This window comes from Ovis aries, chromosome 14 (assembly GCF_016772045.2).
Source record: "Ovis aries strain OAR_USU_Benz2616 breed Rambouillet chromosome 14, ARS-UI_Ramb_v3.0, whole genome shotgun sequence".
Lineage (NCBI taxonomy): Eukaryota > Metazoa > Chordata > Mammalia > Artiodactyla > Bovidae > Ovis > Ovis aries.
Genome location: NC_056067.1, coordinates 42,575,362 through 42,593,381, shown reverse-complemented (window position 1 = coordinate 42,593,381; position 18,020 = coordinate 42,575,362). Strand labels below are relative to the sequence as shown.

The window sequence follows — 18,020 nt, the reverse complement described above, 5'->3', positions numbered from 1 at the left end:
GTAGATGAGTTAATGCTTTGAAAAGCAGATTATAAATGAAACCAAAGTTAGGAATTTTCCTACATTAAATGTAAGGACAATCTCCAGGAAGAAAAAGGTCTTATCTGCTTTCAGAACCTATGTCTTGGAAATACTAAAACTGACTCAGCTTAATCCATGAATCTCAACACCTATGATGTTACAGACGCTGCTCTTTTCTTCTCACTTAAGATGTTGGAGCAGCTCCTACTTCTGCTAAGGTCATGTTCCCATTTAACACTAATGTCACAAGTATGAAGGATATATTCGTGCTGCTACACATGTTCAGAAGCTTCTGACAGGAAAGGACAAAAATTAAAAAATGCAGATCTTCTGCTCATTTCTCCATGGTAGAAAAACAACTTTGTCCAAATTGTTCTATTTTGCATAACAAGTTTATTTTTAAAAGGCATATAGACAATAAACAAAGTAAACACACCACCAGATCTTAACTTCTGCCAAGTATTATCTGTCCTAGATAATACTGGAACTTCGTTCAGTTCCAGTCTCTAGACAAATTCAATAATCGTCATCTTCATCAGAGTCCATTACTTTTCTTCTGTTGAACTGGGGGGAAAATTAAACGAGTATCATGTTTCATAAAACATAACTCAGATTTTCTGAGAAAACAAATTCCTACCTACTACAGAAAGACATTTGTGTCTGGTTTAATATAACGTAAGTGTTTCAGACCAACAGAAGAGCCTTGAAAATTAGACCCTCAATGCAACTTTCTCCACAAACTTCAAAGTGTTATAAAACAAAAATGTCTATGGGCTAAAATGTTTGACACACTACATGCAGATGTAACACTTATTTAAAATATCAATCTTTCTTTTGTCGTGTGCTTTGGGGGAAACTTACTTTAACTGTTGTTTTCTTTTCTGTTTGCTGGCTTACTTTTTCGAGGATTTCTATTAAACCTTGTTCTGATACCTAGGATAATCAAAGAGAAAAACAGTGCTTTTTTAAAACAAAGAATTGACCTTAGCCAACCGAATCGTTTCAATCCTTCCAGCGTATGGAAGTAGAGGTCAAGAAGGAAAGAGAATGGGACAGCTGGCTGAAAACCACTGGCTATAACTCTTGGTTTAAGTTGCACTTAAAATCTGCTCTGCTGGTCTTCATTTGAGGGAGGAAAAGTATCCATCAGTTAGCTTCCTCGAAAAATCCAAGGTTAACAGGTATTTAAGCACCCCTTCATCACCACTAGCAGACAATGACAACCACCTACACCACCGTGTTAAGTGAAATGGACAGAGATATTCCAGCTCTGCACCAAGACCTTGAGAAGCTTAAAAGCAGGAGATGAGTCACTCAAAAAAGATGAAGCCACTGTCACCCCTCCACACATGTTCTCAGTGTAAAGGGTTCAGGGCAGGTTGATCTCTGCAGGCTGTGGTGGCGGCAGAGGGCTCCCCAGTGCCGGCGGGGCTCGCCTGGATCTTGAAGGAAGATCAGGGTTGCCAGAATATATCCTTCATGGCAGTATAGCAATGCACAGAGTAACCAGGAAATTTAGCTCTTCTTCTTTTGCAAAACAAGCATAACTTTCCCAATTTTAATTAGTACTGCTGACAAACCTTGTTCCCATTGTAGAAGCAATTTAGGCTATCTGACCCTAATAGTCACTGGTTCCAGAGCAATGTCATAAAAGGAAAGCAGCAGAGGATTTTAGAAAAGAGAGTTATCTTTAAGGATTTACAGTAGACACAACTATTCTCTCCTTTAAAAACTGATTCAATAAGAATTCTGTAACCAGGAAGAGATGAAATTGACCTTCTGAGGATACATTTTGGTAAAGTAGGTAACAAGACATTAAAACTGCCTCAAGGCAGGTCCAGCTTACCTTCCCACTTAGTTGTCCATACCGTGCCATCTGTATAAGGTAATTCTCTACTGCTTTAGTTTTCTCAGGCTTTACAAGTGCTAAGTTACTTACTAAAAAGAAAAAAATAAATAAATATATATATATATATATATATATAAACACACACACACAAACATGCACAAAAAGAAGTCAGAACTAAATGCACTTGACTAAATGCACTTATTCCTTGAAACTAAGTACTAACATTTCTAAAGCACTTAAGACTTATTTATATCTTGAGATCAGCAAGGTAGATAAGGCAGATGCTATTGTTACTCCTCTTAAAAATGAGGAAACTACAGTTCAGCTTTGTCAACCTCAGTCAAGACCACAGAGAGGTAGTGGTGAACCAAGATTAAACTTGGGGGCTTATATTCTAAGCTCCATCCTTTAAAAACAAAGCAAAAGCATGACTGTTCCATGAAGAGCAATTTCTATATTACATGCATGCATGCTAAGTCGCTTCAGTCATGTCCAACTCTGCGACCCCATGGACTGTAGCTCACCAGGCTCCCCTATCCATGGGATTCTCCAGACAAGAGTACTGAAGTGGGCGGCCATTTCCTCCTCCAGGGGACTTTCCTGACCCAGGGATCGAGCCTGCATTTCCTGTGGCTCCTGCATTGCAGGCAGATTCTTTACCGCTTGAGCCACCACGGAAGCCCTCAAAAAGCAACCCATCCTTGCGAATTTCTGTATTACTATGCATATACAATCATCGTGATCCATCCAGGGCTGCATCTTCTAAGCTGGGCTTCAAGTTATAATACAGAAGATAATGTTTCATTCTGATTGGCTCATTTAATTTTTTTTATGGTTTTCTTTTTATTTTTTGTGATGAAAAACACAACACAAATGGAGAATACAGGTCTACCTCATTTTACTGAGCTTTACAGATACAGCAGTTTCCACAAATGGAGGTCTGTGGCATCCTACATCCCTGCTTTGAGCAAGTCTGCTGGCACGGATTTCCTGACAGTGTGTCATCACTTCATGTCTTTATGTCACATTTTGGTAATTTTCACATTTCAAATTTTCTATTGTTATTCTTATATATATTATGGTGATCTGTAATCAATGATCTTTGATGTTATTATTGAAAAACAAAAATCATGACTTGCTGAAGACTCAGGTGATGATTAGCATTTTTTAGCACTACTATTACTACTGCTAAGTCACTTCAGTCGTGTCCAACTCTGTGTGACCCCATAGACGGCAGCCCACCAGGCTCTGCCGTCCCTGGGATTCTCCAGGCAAGAACACTGGAGTGGGTTGCCATTTCCTTCTCCAATACATGAAAGTGAAAAATGAAAGTGAAGTCGCTCAGTCGTGTTCGACTCTTAGCGACCCCATGGACTGTAGCCTACCAGGCTCCTCCGTCCATGGGATTTTCCAGGCAAGAGTATTGGAGTGGGGTGCCATTGCCTTCTCCATTTTTAGCAATAAGGTATTTTTAAATTAAGGTATGTATACTTTTTTTTAAAGACATAATACTATTGCATTTAACAGACTATAAAACTTTTATATGCACTGGAAAGCCAAAAAATTTGTATGACTTGCTTACCGTGGTGGTCTGCAACCAAAGCCAAAATATCTCCGAGATCTGCCTGGACAATAAACTAGAGCCCCATCACTCAGGTCAACTGCTAGCAGCATTTTGTGACTGACTTGACTGAAAAGTTATTGCCAATAAATTCTACCTAATACAATTGTCCCTTGGTATCTGAAAGGACTGGTTCTAGGATTCCCTGCGGATGCCAAAATCTGAAGATACTCAGGTCCCTCATATAAAATGGTGTACTACCATCAGCCCTCTGTATCTGTGGGTTCTGACTCTATAAAAATGGAGGGCTCACTACACGCACTTGGAGATCATTTCAATAGCAGGAGAGAATGGAGCTGGAACTTTTAATAACAACTTAAGTATGTTTCTTTAGGTTTATAAAGCTAACACTTTTTACAAATAATCTGCATCTCACATGCTTTTAGGTTAAACAAGTATTTAATCTAGAAACAGCAATTATTTCATATACATCTCCCTATTCAAATAACTCAAACCAGTTTTATAAAGAAAACTGAAGATGCTTACACCGGGCCCGGGCTGACTGATCCAGAACTTGGGCTAAGATACTGTTTCTCATTTCTGCTTCCCTACAAGAAAAACAGGTCAAGCAAAATCAGAACTAAGCTGCCAGCATTCCTACTGAACACAGAGAAATGTAACAAGTCCATTCTTACTCAAAAGCCAGTTTTCCATTTTGTGAGTTTGAAAGGTAAAACTTCACAGTTTCCCAATTCAGAAGAGAGTTTCAGTTCAACCACCATTATAACATTTATTAAGTACCCAGTGTGTGAGAAGGGCTAGAAATTTGTAGTGAGATTTCAGGCAAATACACTGACAAATGATTAATCCGTGTAATTTTCTTAGAGATAAAGAAGCTGAGGTTCATGGAGACCATGTTAAGAAGACACAGGTAACTGTGGCCAAGGTATGACCAGATTCCACGTTTTAAGATTCTCAGTCTTAGTTTTGGGTTGGGAGGGGAGTTACAATTATATCCATTTCTACCCTTGCATCTTCCCACCTATCCAGGCAGGAACTATTTCACATTCACAGGACAGTGATTTCAAATTTTTTTAAAGCAGAAATTGTTTTCCAAATGAAGCCCTTCAAGAAACTTAATATGAACTTAACACAGAAAAAAACAGATTCTTTGGCTGAATTAGAAGGCTGAATCCGCTGTACAAAGGAAACAAGAAATAAACCACTATGCAGAAAGGAAAGTGTGCATTCATCAATTTCAGCCCTGAGTGGAGAAAAAGTGTCTCTTAACTTCAAGCTTTAGACTTGTAGGTTTGCTGTCTGAATTCCTTCTGGTAGCAGGGTGGAGGCAGGGAAAGAACATCAAGCAGAGAATTTTAAGAGGTCTAAGGTTAGAAAGGTCACCGTCCAAGAAGCAGTGGCTGTGTGGGTGCAGCAGGGCCGAGAGGAGCTACTCCACGTTCAAGGTCAGGAGGGGCGGCAGTGAGGAGATACCCCTCGTTCAAGGTAAGGAGCAGTGGCTGCGCTCTGCTGGAGCAGGCGTGAAGAGATACCCCACGCCCAAGGTAAGAGAAACCCAAGTAAGACGGCAGGTGTTGCCAGAGGGCATCAGAGAAACCATACTCACAGAAAACTAGTCAATCTGATCACACAGGCCACAGCCTTGTCTAACTCAATGAAACTAAGCCATGCCATGTGGGGCCACCCAAGATGGGCGGGTCATGGTGGAGAGGTCTGACAGAATGTGGTCCACTGAAGAAGGGAATGGCAAACCACTTCAGTATTCTTGCTTTGAGAACCCCATGAACAGTATGAAAATGATAGGATACTGAAAGAGGAACTCCCCAGGTCAGTAGGTGCCCAATATTCTACTGGAGATCAGTGGACAAATAACTCCAGAAAGAATGAAGGGATGGAGCCAAAGCAAAAACAATACCCAGTTGTGGATGTGGCTGGTGATAGAAGCAAGGTCTGATGCTATAAAGAGCAATATTGCACAGGAACCTGGAGTGTTAGGTCCATGAATCAAGGCAAACTGGAAGTGGTCAAACAGGAGATGGCAAGAGTGAATGTCAACATTCTAGGAATCACCAAACTAAAATGGACTGGAATGGGTGAATTTAACTCAGATGACCATTATATCTACTACTGCAGGCAGGAATCCCTCAGAAGAAATGGAGTAGCCATCATGGTCAACAAAAGAGTCCGAAATGCAGTATTTGGATGCAATCTCAAAACGACAGAATGATCTCTGTTCGTCTCCAAGGCAAACCATTCAATATCACAGTAATCCAAGTCTATGCCCCAACCAGGAACACTGAAGAAGCTGAAGTTGAACGGTTCTATGAAGACTTACAAGACCTTTTAGAACTAACACCCAAAAAAGATGTCCTTTTCATTATACAGGACTGGAATGCCAAAGTAGGAAGTCAAGAAACACCTGGAGTAATAGGCAAATTTGGCCTTGGGATACAGAATGAAGCACGGCAAAGGCTAATAGAGTTTTGCCAAGAGAACGCACTGGTCATAGCAAATACCCTCTTCCAACAATACAAAAGAAGACTCTACACATGGACATCACCAGATGGTCAATACCAAAATCAGATTGATTATACTGTTTGCAGCCAAAGATGGAGAAGTTGTATACAGTCAGCAAAAACAAGACCGGGAGCTGACTGTGGCCCAGATCATGAACTCCTTATTGCCAAATTCAGACTTAAATTGATCAAAATAGGGAAAACCACTAGACCATTCAGGTATGACCTAAATCAAATCCCTTATGATTATACAGTGGAGATGAGAAGTAGATTTAAGGGACTAGATCTGATAGATAAGAGTGCCTGATGAACTATGGACGGAGGTTTGTAACATTGTACAGGAGACAGGGATCAGTCGTGTCCGACTCTGCAACCCCATGGACTGTAGCCTACCAGGCTTCTCTGTCCCTGAGATTCTCCAGGCAAGAATCCTGAAGTGGCTGCCATTTCCTTCTCCAAGACCATCCCCACGGAAAAGAAATGCAAAAAAGCAAAATGGCTGTCTGAGGAGGCCTTACAAATAGCTGTGAAAAGAAGAGAGGCAAAAAGCAAAGGAGAAAAGGAAAGATATAAGCATCGGAATGCAGAGTTCCAAAGAATAGCAAGGAGAGATAAGAAAGCCTTCCTCAACGATCAATGCAAAGAAATAGAGGAAAACAACAGAATGGGAAAGACTAGAGATCTCTTCAAGAAAATTAGAGATACCAAGGGAACATTTCATGCAAAGATGGGCTCGATAAAGGACAGAAATGGTATGGACCTAACAGAAGCAGAAGATATTAAGAGGTGGCAAGAATACACAGAAGAACTGTACAAAAAAGATCTTCACGACCAAGACGGTGTAATCACTCACCTAGAGCCAGACATCCTGGAATGTGAAGTCAAGTGGGCCTTAGAAAGCATCACTACGAACAAAGCTAGTGGAGGTGATGGAATTCCAGTTGAGCTATTTCAAATCCTGAAAGATGATGCTGTGAAAGTGCTGCACTCGATATGCCAGCAAATCTGGAAAACTCAGCAGTGGCCACAGGACTGGAAAAGGTCAGTTTTCATTCTAGTCCCAAAGAAAGGCAATGCCAAAGAATGCTCAAACTACCGCACAATTGCACTCATCTCACACTCTAGTAAAGTAATGCTCAAAATTCTCCAAGCCAGGCTTCAGCAATACATGAACCGTGAACTTCCAGATGTTCAAGCTGGTTTTAGAAAAGGCAGAGGTAACAGAGATCAAATTGCCAACATCCACTGGATCATCAAAAAAGAGAGTTCTAGAGAAACATCTATTTCTGCTTTATTGACTATGCCAAAGCCTTTGACTGTGTGGATCACAATAAACTGTGGAAAATTCCGAAAGAAATGAGCATACCACACCACCTGACCTGCCTCTTGAGGAATCTGTATGCAGGTCAGGAAGCAACAGTTAGAAACGGACATGGAACAACAGACTGGTTCCAAATAGGAAAAGGAGTATGTCAAGGCTGTATATTGTCACCCTGCTTATTTAACTTATATGCAGAGTACATCATGAGAAACGCTGGGCTAGAAGAAGCACAAGCTGGAATCAAGATTGCCGGGAGAAATATCAATAACATCAGATATGCACATGACACCACCCTTATGGCAGAAAATGAAGAGGAACTAAAAAGCCTCTTGATGAAGGTGACAGAGGAAGAGTGAAAAAGTCCGCTTAACGCTCAACATTCAGAACTAAGATCATGGCATCTGGTCCCATCACTTCATGGCAAATAGATGGGGAAACAGCGGAAACAGTGTCAGACTTTATTTTTTGGGACTCCAAAATCACTGCAGACGGTGATTGCAGCCATGAAATTAAAAGATGCTTACTCCTTGGAAGGAAAGTTAAGACCAACCTAGACGGCATATTCAAAAGTAGACATTACTTTGCCAACAAAGGTCCGTCTAGTCAAGGCTATGGTTTTTCCAGTGGTCATGTATGGATGTGAGAGTTGGACTGTGAAGAAAGCTGAGCGCCGAAGAATTGATGTTTTTGAACTGTGGTGTTGGAGAAGACTCTTGAGAGTCCCTTGGATTGCAAGGAGATACAACCAGTCCATTCTAAAGATCGGCCACTTCATGCGAAGAGTTGACTCATTGGAAAAGACTCTGATGCTGGGAGGGATTAGGGGCAGGAGGAGAAGGGGACGACAGAGGATGAGATGGCTGGATGGCATCACTGACTCGACGCACGTGAGTCTGAGTGAACTCTGGGAGTTGGTGATGGACAGGGAGGCCTGGCGTGCTGTGATTCATGTGGTCACAGGTTGGACACGACTGAGCAACTGAACTGAAGGTTAGAAATGACCCAAGTGATGGCAGAAGTAAAGGTAAATCCTCTTTGGAAGAATCCAGAAGAAGAGTGATCAATTATGTGACACGTTTGAATTTCAGATATGTTAAAATGTGAAAAAAAATTCCCATCTTCAAAATCAGTGAAGTTCGTGTAGTAGATTTATTTTCTTCTTAGCACTATCCCAGGTGCTAACCTATCTATCTGTCCCTCTAATGTGAGCTACGTACAGAAGGGAAGGAACCTTCTCCATCTTGCATATTTCTAGAGACACAGCACAACGCCTGACCCAGAGCGGGTGCTCAGTATTTGACGGATGAATGAATGAGTTAAAAGGTAGCATGGGGGACTTCCCTGGCAGCCCAGTGGTTAAGACTCTGCACTTAGTACGCAGGAGGCATGAGTTCCACCCCTGGTTGGGGAACTACAATCCCACATGTTGTGTGTGTGCTGTGCCAGGCGAAAAATAAAAAGGTAGCTTGGGGGCAGGGAGGGGTAGGGAGTTGTTTAATAGGTATACTTCTAGTTTTGTAAGATAAAAAAGTTCTAGAAGTGTGTTGCAAAGCAAATGAGAATATGGTTAATACAACTGAATGATACACTCAGAAGTAGTTAAGAAGGTTAATTTTACCTTTTGTGTGTTTTATCAGAGTTAGGAAAAAAAGGTAGCATGATGGGGTAACTAATAAACCTGCCAAGTGTGAGGTGCTCTGCCACGTGCTGAGATAAACTAACACTGAGAACAGGAAAAACAATATTTCTTGTGTACGTGCTCAGTCACTTCAGTCGCCTCCGACTCTCTGTGACCCTATGGACTATAGCCTGCGAGGCGCTTCTGTCTATGGGATTCTCCAGGCAAGAATCCTGGAGTGGGCTGCATGCCCTCTGTACCCCTGCAATCCTCACAACACCCTTATGAGGTAGTCCTATTATTATGCTTATTTTTAGGCAATCAGTTTAGCAGAGAAACATGAATCAGTAATTACAATACAAAGTAGTAAGTACTGTGGGGTTCCATACATACTTAATTAATAAACTAATAGCGATGGGTCTGGAAAAATCCCTATGCCAGGAAGAACTTTACGATTCACACACCTGTGAATAAAACTTAAAAAAAAAAAAAAAAAAGGTGAAACCACCCTTCAAAGAGTTCAGAGTTCCCAAGGACATAGAGAACAGAGCAAGAGGAGGGCAAAGTGGGTGAAGGCTGTCAAAAGTACAAACTTCCAGTTATAAATAAGCCATGGGGATGTAATATGTAATGTATAGAGTGGGTGGTGACTATCCTTAAAGAGTATTAAATTGTATATAGTTAATAGTATTGAAAGTTGCTGAGAGGTAAATCTCAAAAGTTCTTATCCCAAGAAAAAAAAAATTTGTAATTATGTGTGGTGATGGTTGTTAACCAGACTTACTGTGGTGGTCACTACACAATATAAACAAATATGGAATCAGCATGCTGTAAACGGAAACTAATGTTAAGTCAATTATTTCTTAATTTAAAAAGGGGGGGTCCTTTACATTCAGAGTTCCAGCAGGTACCTGTGCTTTGCTTCCTGTTGTGCTGCATCGCCAGGATCCTGAAAAAAACAATTTTATCTTTTAGAAATTTCACAGAGGAGGGGAAAAAAAAAAAAGGAACTATTTTATTTTGTTTCTGGTACCTAACAGGCTCCTGTAGTGGTAGAGATGGGCTTACAAAATAACTAAAAGCTGGGCCTCACTGAAGTAAAAGGTAAGTTTCCACTTACTACAACGTTTCGATGAACTTCTAAAGTCTCAATCTCATAGAATGTTTTAGAATACAAACAGGTATTAAGAAGAAGAGCCCCCTCTTACAAAACCGTATTTAACGTGTAAAGAATAATTTCTGGAAAAGAAAATGTGCTAAGGTGTTGGGGACGCTGATGATCAAACAACGCTCCCTTCCAGGCTATCCCGCTCCATCCCTAACGCTTCACTCCGGGTTTCCTGACAGCAGAGGCATTACTTGGGCGTTTCATCTACGGGGTTGGTGTTCAGTGCCTGGCTTTCCTCAGGACTGTCAACTCCGCCAGGCGATGTTCCCCGCCGTACCCTCAGCACCTGGCACAAGGAAGATCCCTCAGAAGATATCTGTCGACCCTTCGGGTCGAACCATCTGTATTCTAAACAACATTCGGCTGGAACAGTAGTTAAGTAGGCTAGGTCCATTAGCTAAGGGCACCGAGAGACCGAAGAAGTTGAGCATTCCGCTCGGGACCCAAGACGGCCGGCCGGCCGGGTGAGAGACCGACCCCCGGCCGCCGACCGGCCCGGGCCCGACCAGCCGGGGGCAGCACGTGGTTCGCTGGCCGCCCGAGCCCCCACGCGACTGACAGAGGAGCTGAGACGGCTTGGAGGCTACCAGAAGGCCGCCGCGGGCGGAGGCGGGGTCCTCGGCCCCGGGGCAGAGACGCCTGGAGCCTGCGCCGGGGGGCCGCGCCCTCTACCTCGGGTGAGGGCGGAGCCCAGCAGGGATCCGGCTGGGCGGGGGTTGGGCTCGCTCACCCCGTGCTTCGCCTGTAGCTCGGCCAGCCTCTGCTTCCTCAGCGCCTCTAGCTCCTGCTCCGCCATGCTGCGGCCGTCCCGGGCGAGCAGCAGCGAACACGCTCCGACTCACTCCGAGGGAACGCCGCCAGTCCCTCTGCGCGCGCACCGCCCTCCGCACTGCGCAGGCGCCCGTAGCGCCCAGGCATCACCAATCTAGCCTAGAGCCGCGCCGCCCGCCCCAGCCCAGGGCCTGGGGAGACGCCCGAATCCGCGATTGCAGGCGGTGGGACGTAGGGCAGAGCTGCTGCGCCCAGCCTTCCCGAACTCGGTCCTTGCTCCCAGGTGCAAGCCTGTGCTCAGCGGGCGTGGGCGCCTGCAGGGTTAGGATCCGGCTGTGTGTGGGGAAAGATAATAACCTAGAAACAGGCTACCATCAACAATTATCAGTCAGTTCAATTCAGTCGCTCAGTCGTATCCGACTTTTTGCGACCCCATGAATCGCAGCACGCCAGGCCTCCCTGTCCATCACCAACTCCCAGAGTTCACTCAGACTCATGTCCATCGAGTCAGGGATGCCATCCAGCCATCTCATCCTCGGTCGTCCCCTTCTCCTCCTGCCCCCAATCCCTCCCAGCATCAGGGTCTTTTCCAATGAGTCAACTCTTCTCATGAGGTGGCCAAAGTATTGGAGTTTCAGCTTCAGCATCAGTCCTTCCAGTGAACACCCAGGACTGATCTCCTTTAGAATGGACTGGTTGGATCTCCTTGCAGTCCAAGGAACTCTCAAGAGTCTTCTCTAACACCACAGTTCAAAAGCATCAATTCTTCGGCGCTCACCTTTCTTCACAGTTCAACTCTCACATCCATACATGACCACTGGAAAAACCATAGTCTTGACTAGACTGACCTTTGTTAGCAAAGTAATATCTCTGCTTTTCAATATACTATCTAGGTTGGTCATAACTTCCCTTCCAAAGAGTAAGCGTCTTTTAATTTCATGGCTGCGATCACCATCTGCAGTGATTTTGAAGCCCAGAAAAATAAAGTCTTGACACTGTTTCCACTGTTTCCCCATCTATTTGCCATGAAGTGATGGGACTAGATGCCATGATCTTCGTTTTCTGAATGTTGTGCTTTAAGCCAACTTTTTCACTCTCCTCTTTCACTTTCATCAAGAGGCTTTTTAGCTCCTCTTCACTTTCTGCCATAAGGGTGGTGTCATCTGCATATCTGAGGTTATTGACATTTCTCCCAGCAATCTTGATTCCAGCTTGTGCTTCTTCCAGCCCAGCGTTTCTCATGATGTACTCTGCATAGAAGTTAAATAAGCAGGGTGACAATATACAGCCTTGATGTACTCCTTTTCCTACTTGGAACCAGTCTGTTGTTCCATGTCCAGTTCTAAGTGTTACTTCCTGACCTGCATACAGGTTTCTCAAGAGGCAGGTCAGGTGGTCTGGTATTCCCATCTCTTTCAGAATTTTCCACAACTATAACTGTAGGTAAAATTTGTTGAGCTTATAATGTGCTAGGCTCGTGTTATCTCTATTGGCTGATAAGGATCTGGGCACTTAGTGGAATGATGGAAAATGTGCTGAAACTGGACAGCCGTGATGGTTGCACAGTTTTGTTTCCTTCAGCCGTTACCATAGTTTTGTCTACCCCTTGGGTTGTACGAACTCATCTTCTAGAAAACATTAAGCTAGCAGTCTAGATCCACGTGGGAATTTAGTTCCCAACTAGGGAATGGAACCCGTGCCTCTTGCGGTAGAAGCCCAAGTCTTAATCACTAAACCCCCGATGAAGGCCCATAATTCTTAAATATGTTAAAAAATGTTAAATTGTACACTGAAAATGGATTGAGGGTGGGACTGGAGCAAACAGAGACTCACTGGTCATCCTGCATGGAGAAGCAAGTTAAAACAAACTTGGGAGGCTGAAGTTGGGAATCAGACGGGTCTGGCTTCCCTGTTAGCTCAGTTGGTAAAGAATCCGCCTGCAATGTGGGGAACCCTGGTTTGATTCCTGGGTCGGGAAGATCCACTGGAGAAGGGATAGGCTACTCACTCCAGTATTCTTGGACTTCCCTAGTGGCTCAGCTGGTACAGAATCCTCCTGCAGTGTGGGAGACCTGGGTCCAATCCCTGGGTTGGGAAGATCCTCTGGAAAAGAGAAAGACTACCCACTTCAGTATTCTGGCCTGGTGAATTCCATGAACTGTATGGTCCATGGGGTCGCAAAGAGTCAGACACAACTGAGTGGCTTTCACTTTCACTTTCTTTCCTCAGAGGTTGGGGCAGGAGCTATGAAATGTGGTGTGAACTGTGGGGACACTCCTAACACACACACAAACATGCTCACACATAAACACGCACACACGCACACTCAGGAGTGAATTCTCTGGCAGTAAGACTGTGCACCTCGGGCCTGGAAACATTGGTTCCTGTGGGGGGAAATGTCAGCTCCCTAACCCTGTGTCATGCTTGTTTTCTCGGTGGTGGCAAATGGCCTATAAATAACAACTCCCAATCCTCTCTTCCTCCAGACCTTGAACCATTTTACCTTCTGATTCTACAAATTTGCCTATGATAGGTGTAAGGTGAGTGCAGAGTAAAAAGAGAGCAAGCAGGGCAGTCAGGCAAGAAAAGGAAATTTATTAGAGGGAAAAGAGAGGGTGACTGGCTCTTAAGGAGAACCAGTGTTCTTCCTTTCTGATGGAGTCCTTCTTATACCCAACCAATGAAAAAATTCTCTGAAGGTCACATAGCGGGAGGTCTGTAATCTGGTGGTCTTAAAGCTTTGGGAAGATAGGCCCCAGTGAAATAAGAGGATGCTATTTGGGCGGTTTGGTCAGTCTCACAGATCACTGTGATTTATTCCTTGTTTGTGAGGTCGACATAACGAGCCATCTTACCAATGAGACCCTATTTGGGCCCTAGGTACCTCATGAAATGGAAGCATACTATTTGTCCTTTTGTGACTAGCTTCTTTCACTTGGCATGCATTCAAGGTTCATCCATGTTGTACCTTGTGTCAGAATTTTCTTCCTTTTTGAGAGTGAATAATGTTTCGCCCTCCCTCCCTCCCTTTTCTTGAATATACTTTCTAGTCATTTTAGTATTTTGCTGTTTTTTTTTTCCTAAGGAACTCAAAATTTATCAGTATTGATTACTTTTTTATCTATTTCTACCTAATTTTCATATTTCCACTGTTATTTTCTTTTCAGTTTCTTCAGATGAACATCCTATGTGTTCATTTTTATTCTTTCTTATTTAATAATGAAAATATTTAAGCAATTAATTTACTTGTGAATACATATACATATATATAAAACTACCACACAATTGCACTCATCTCACATGCTAGCAAAGTAATGCTCAAAATTCTCCAAGCCAGGCTTCAGCAATACGTGAACCGTGAACTCCCTGATGTTCAAGCTGGTTTTAGAAAAGGCAGAGGAACCAGAGATCAAATTGCCAACATCCGCTGGATCATGGAAAAAGCGAGAGAGTTCCAGAAAAACATCTATTTCTGCTTTATTGACTATGCCAAAGCCTTTGACTGTGTGGATCACAAGAAACTGTGGAAAATTCTGAAAGAGATGGGAATACCAGACCACCTGACCTGCCTCTTGAGAAACCTGTATGCAGGTCAGGAAGCAACAGTTAGAACTGGACATGGAACAACAGACTGGTTCCAAATAGGAAAAGGAGTACGCCAAGGTTGTATATTGTCACCCTGCTTATTTAACGTCTATGCAGAGTACATCACGAGAAACGCTGGACTGGAAGAAACACAAGCTGGAATCAAGATTGCCAGGAGAAATATCAATAACCTCAGATATGCAGATGACACCACCCTTATGGCAGAAAGTGAAGAGGAGCTAAAAAGCCTCTTGATGAAAGTGAAAGAGGAGAGCGAAAAAGTTGTCTTAAAGCTCAACATTCAGAAAATGAAGATCATGGCATCTGGTCCTATCACTTCATGGGAAACAGATGGGGAAACAGTGGAAACAGTGTCAGACTTTATTTTTTTGGGTTCCAAAATCACTGCAGATGGTGACTGCAGCCATGAAATTAAAAGACGCTTACTCCTTGGAAGAAAAGTTATGACCAACCTAGATAGTATATTCAAAAGCAGAGACATTACTTTGCCGACTAAGGTCCGTCTAGTCAAGGCTATGGTTTTTCCAGTGGTCATGTATGGATGTGAGAGTTGGACTGTGAAGAAGGCTGAGCACTGAAGAATTGATGCTTTTGAACTGTGGTGTTAGAGAAGACTCTTGAAAGTCCCTTGGACTGCAAGGAGATCCAACCAGTCCATTCTGAAGGAGATCAACCCTGGGATTTCTTTGGAAGGAATGATGCTAAAGCTGAAGCTGTAGTACCATGGCCACCTTATGAGAAGAGTTGACTCATTGGAAAAGACTCTGATACTGGGAGGGATTGGGGGCAGGAGGAGAAGGGGACGACAGAGGATGAGATGGCTGGATGGCATCACGGACTCGATGGACGTGAGTCTGGGTGAACTCCGGAGTTGGTGATGAACAGGGAGGCCTGGCATGCTGCGATTCATGGGGTCGCAAAGAGTCGGACATGACTGAGCGACTGAACTGAACTGAACTGAAAACTATATATATACGCACATAGTCTTATTTACATATTATAGTTATACATATAAATAGTGTTATTTTTTTCCTCTTTCACAGTGTCTTAAAATGGTTTCCTATTTTGTAGAACCATGGTCAGAATAATATGGTTTCAGAAAGTCGCTTATTTATGAGGAAAGCTAGCTATTCCTGATGCACTCCTACCCAACACATTCTTAGTTCCCCAAAGGTAAACCTAGCTGACTCTGTAGTTATTCTTTCATTTATTTTTTTATTAACTGTGTATTGAGATTAAGAAAACAGGTAGTGAGGTCAGGAGTGGTGTCAGAGAAGTGTTCATTGAGATGGCGACTTTTGAATAAGGACCCGAAGGAAGAGAGATAGAGTCACAAAGATGTCATATGGAAGAGAATTCCAGGGAGAACGGACAGAAATGCAAGGACCCTGAAGTTGAAGCCTGCGATGTTTAAGGAACTGCAGGAATACCACTGAGGCTGGACCATGCACTATGGGCATGGGGAGAAGGCAAATGCAGAATCATGAAATAAGTTAAGAGGATATATATTTAAATAATATACCTATGTTGTTATGTCTTCATTTATATAATTTAGACATTTTCCTAATGTCTTAGGAAATGACTTAGGAAATGTCTAAGCATAACATCCATGATGGCTAAGGATTTAACACACTGCACAACCCTTATTTCTCTTCCTTAGTTTCTTAATACACATCTTACTATTTTTAGTTCCAAAGATGTTGATTCTTCTATCTTTAAGCGATACACTTACAACTTGTATTTCTTATCTCATCAGGTATAGACAGTATCTCTTGACTTTAAAGATGAAGAAGACATCAGCATCTCTGCCCTTCCAGTAAGTTCACATCCTTTTTCTACATTCCCAGGTTCTATTATCTGTGCTGCTTATTGATATTCTCATCTGTAATCATAACTGAATCTTTTTCTGTCCTTTTTATTGAGATATAAGTGACCTACAGCCCTGTATAAGTTTAAGGTGTACAGCATAATGAGTTAACTTGCATACAGTATGACATGATTATGACAATCAGTTTAGTGAATATGTATCATCTCATATGTTCAGTGTTCAGTAGCTTCAGTCGTGTCTGACTGTTTGCAACCTATGGCCTGTAGCCCAGCAGGCTCCTCTGTCCATGGGATCCTCCAGGCAAGAATACTGGAGTGGGTTGCTGTGCCCTCCTCCAGGGGATCTTCCCAACTCAGTAACTGAACCCATATCTCCAGGGTTTTTTTTCCTTGTGATGAAAACTTTTAGGATTTACTCTCTTAACAACTGTCATATATAATATATGGCAATGTTAATTATGTTAATCATGTTGTACATTACATCCTTAGTACTTTCAAGGATGTAACTTTTAACCGCTTTCATCCAATTCCTGCCCTCTTAAGCCCCCTTCTTTGCCTCTGGTAGCCACAAATCTGATCTCTTTTTCTATGAGTTTGTTTGTTTGAAGTATAATTGACCTACAACACTATGTTAGCTCCTGGTGTACAACATAGTGATTCAGTATTTTTATGCATTACAAAATGATCACGACGATAAGTTTAGATACTGTCTGTCACCCTACGGGGATATGTGTGCTCAGTTGTGTCTGACTCTTTGCGACCCCATTGACTGGAGCCTGCAAGGCTCCTCTGCCCATTGAATTTTCTAGTCTAGAATACTGGAGTGGGTGGCCATTTCCTGATCCCCAAACATAGATAGTACATAATTATTGACTATATTGTCTATGCTGTACACTTCATCCTGTGACTCATTTATTTTGTAACTGGAAGTTTGTACCTCTTGATCGCCCTCACGTATTTCATTTCTCCTTCCAACCCCTCCTCTTCTCGAGCAACCACTTGTTTGCTCTCTGCATCTGTGATGTTATCTGTGACTGATTTTCAGTTCACTTGTTTCAGATTCCACATACAAGTGAAATCATACGGTATTTGTCTTTCTCCATCTGACATTTCACGTAGCATGGTACCCTCTAGGTCCACCAATGTTGTTGCAAATAGCAGGCTTTCCTTCTTTTTTATGACTGAATGATATTGTGTTGTTTATATATGCCTCATTTTCTTTGTTCATTCATCCACTGATGGCCACTCAGGTTGTTTTCATGTCACAGCTATTGTGTATAATGCTATTGTGTATAATGCTGCAGTGAAATGGAGAGTGCTTTTGTTTTTCTTTATCAAAGAAAATCGAACATTCCTTTTCAACTCTCCATCATGTTGTGTGTTCTGACGGACTCCACTCATTATCAGATACCTTCTTATAAAGGCCTTCCTCCTCCCTCTTTAATTTGGACAGGTTTTTCTCTGTGCTTGTTGCATCCCTGTCCTTCTGGATTTATTTCTTGGATTCTCTGTTTTCTAGCCCTCATCCAGGTTTTTTTTTTTAATTCCGTTTAAAAATTTTATTTATTTTTGGCTGCCCTGGGTCTTCATTGTTGCAGGCAGACTGTCTCATTGCAGCAAGTGGGGGCAACCAGTTATTGTAATCTATGGGCTTGTCATTGCAGTGGCTTCTCTTGTTGTAGAGCTCCGGCTTCAGGGCACATGGGCCTCAGTAGTTGCAGTCCCCAGGCTCAGTAGTTGT

At 42.7% G+C, this 18,020-nt stretch overlaps 1 protein-coding gene across 1 annotated transcript; it reads right to left on the bottom strand.

The window, feature by feature from the left end:
- Positions 1-391: 391 nt before the first annotated feature.
- PDCD5 (programmed cell death 5) lies at positions 392-10,966 on the bottom strand. Its single transcript, XM_012190104.5, has 6 exons — positions 10,806-10,966; positions 9,819-9,856; positions 3,978-4,039; positions 1,868-1,959; positions 883-954; positions 392-585 (listed from the first exon to the last, which is right to left on the bottom strand). Exons 1-6 carry the CDS (start codon positions 10,869-10,871, stop codon positions 538-540), a joined length of 378 nt encoding a protein of 125 aa, XP_012045494.2. The 5' UTR covers positions 10,872-10,966; the 3' UTR covers positions 392-537.
- Positions 10,967-18,020: the final 7,054 nt, after the last annotated feature.

What these genes read in the sequence shown, in the direction of transcription:
- PDCD5 (XM_012190104.5), bottom strand. Translation starts at nt 10,871, where the DNA reads ATGGCGGAGCAGGAGCTAGAGGCGCTGAGGAAGCAGAGGCTGGCCGAG. An exon ending in TCAGTCAGCCCGGGCCCGGT is followed by an intron (nt 1,960 to 3,977) that starts GTAAGCATCTTC and finishes TTTTCTTTTTAG; the next exon opens with TAAGTAACTTAGCACTTGTA. An exon ending in AAAAGAAAACAACAGTTAAA is followed by an intron (nt 586 to 882) that starts GTAAGTTTCCCC and finishes TTTTCCCCCCAG; the next exon opens with TTCAACAGAAGAAAAGTAAT.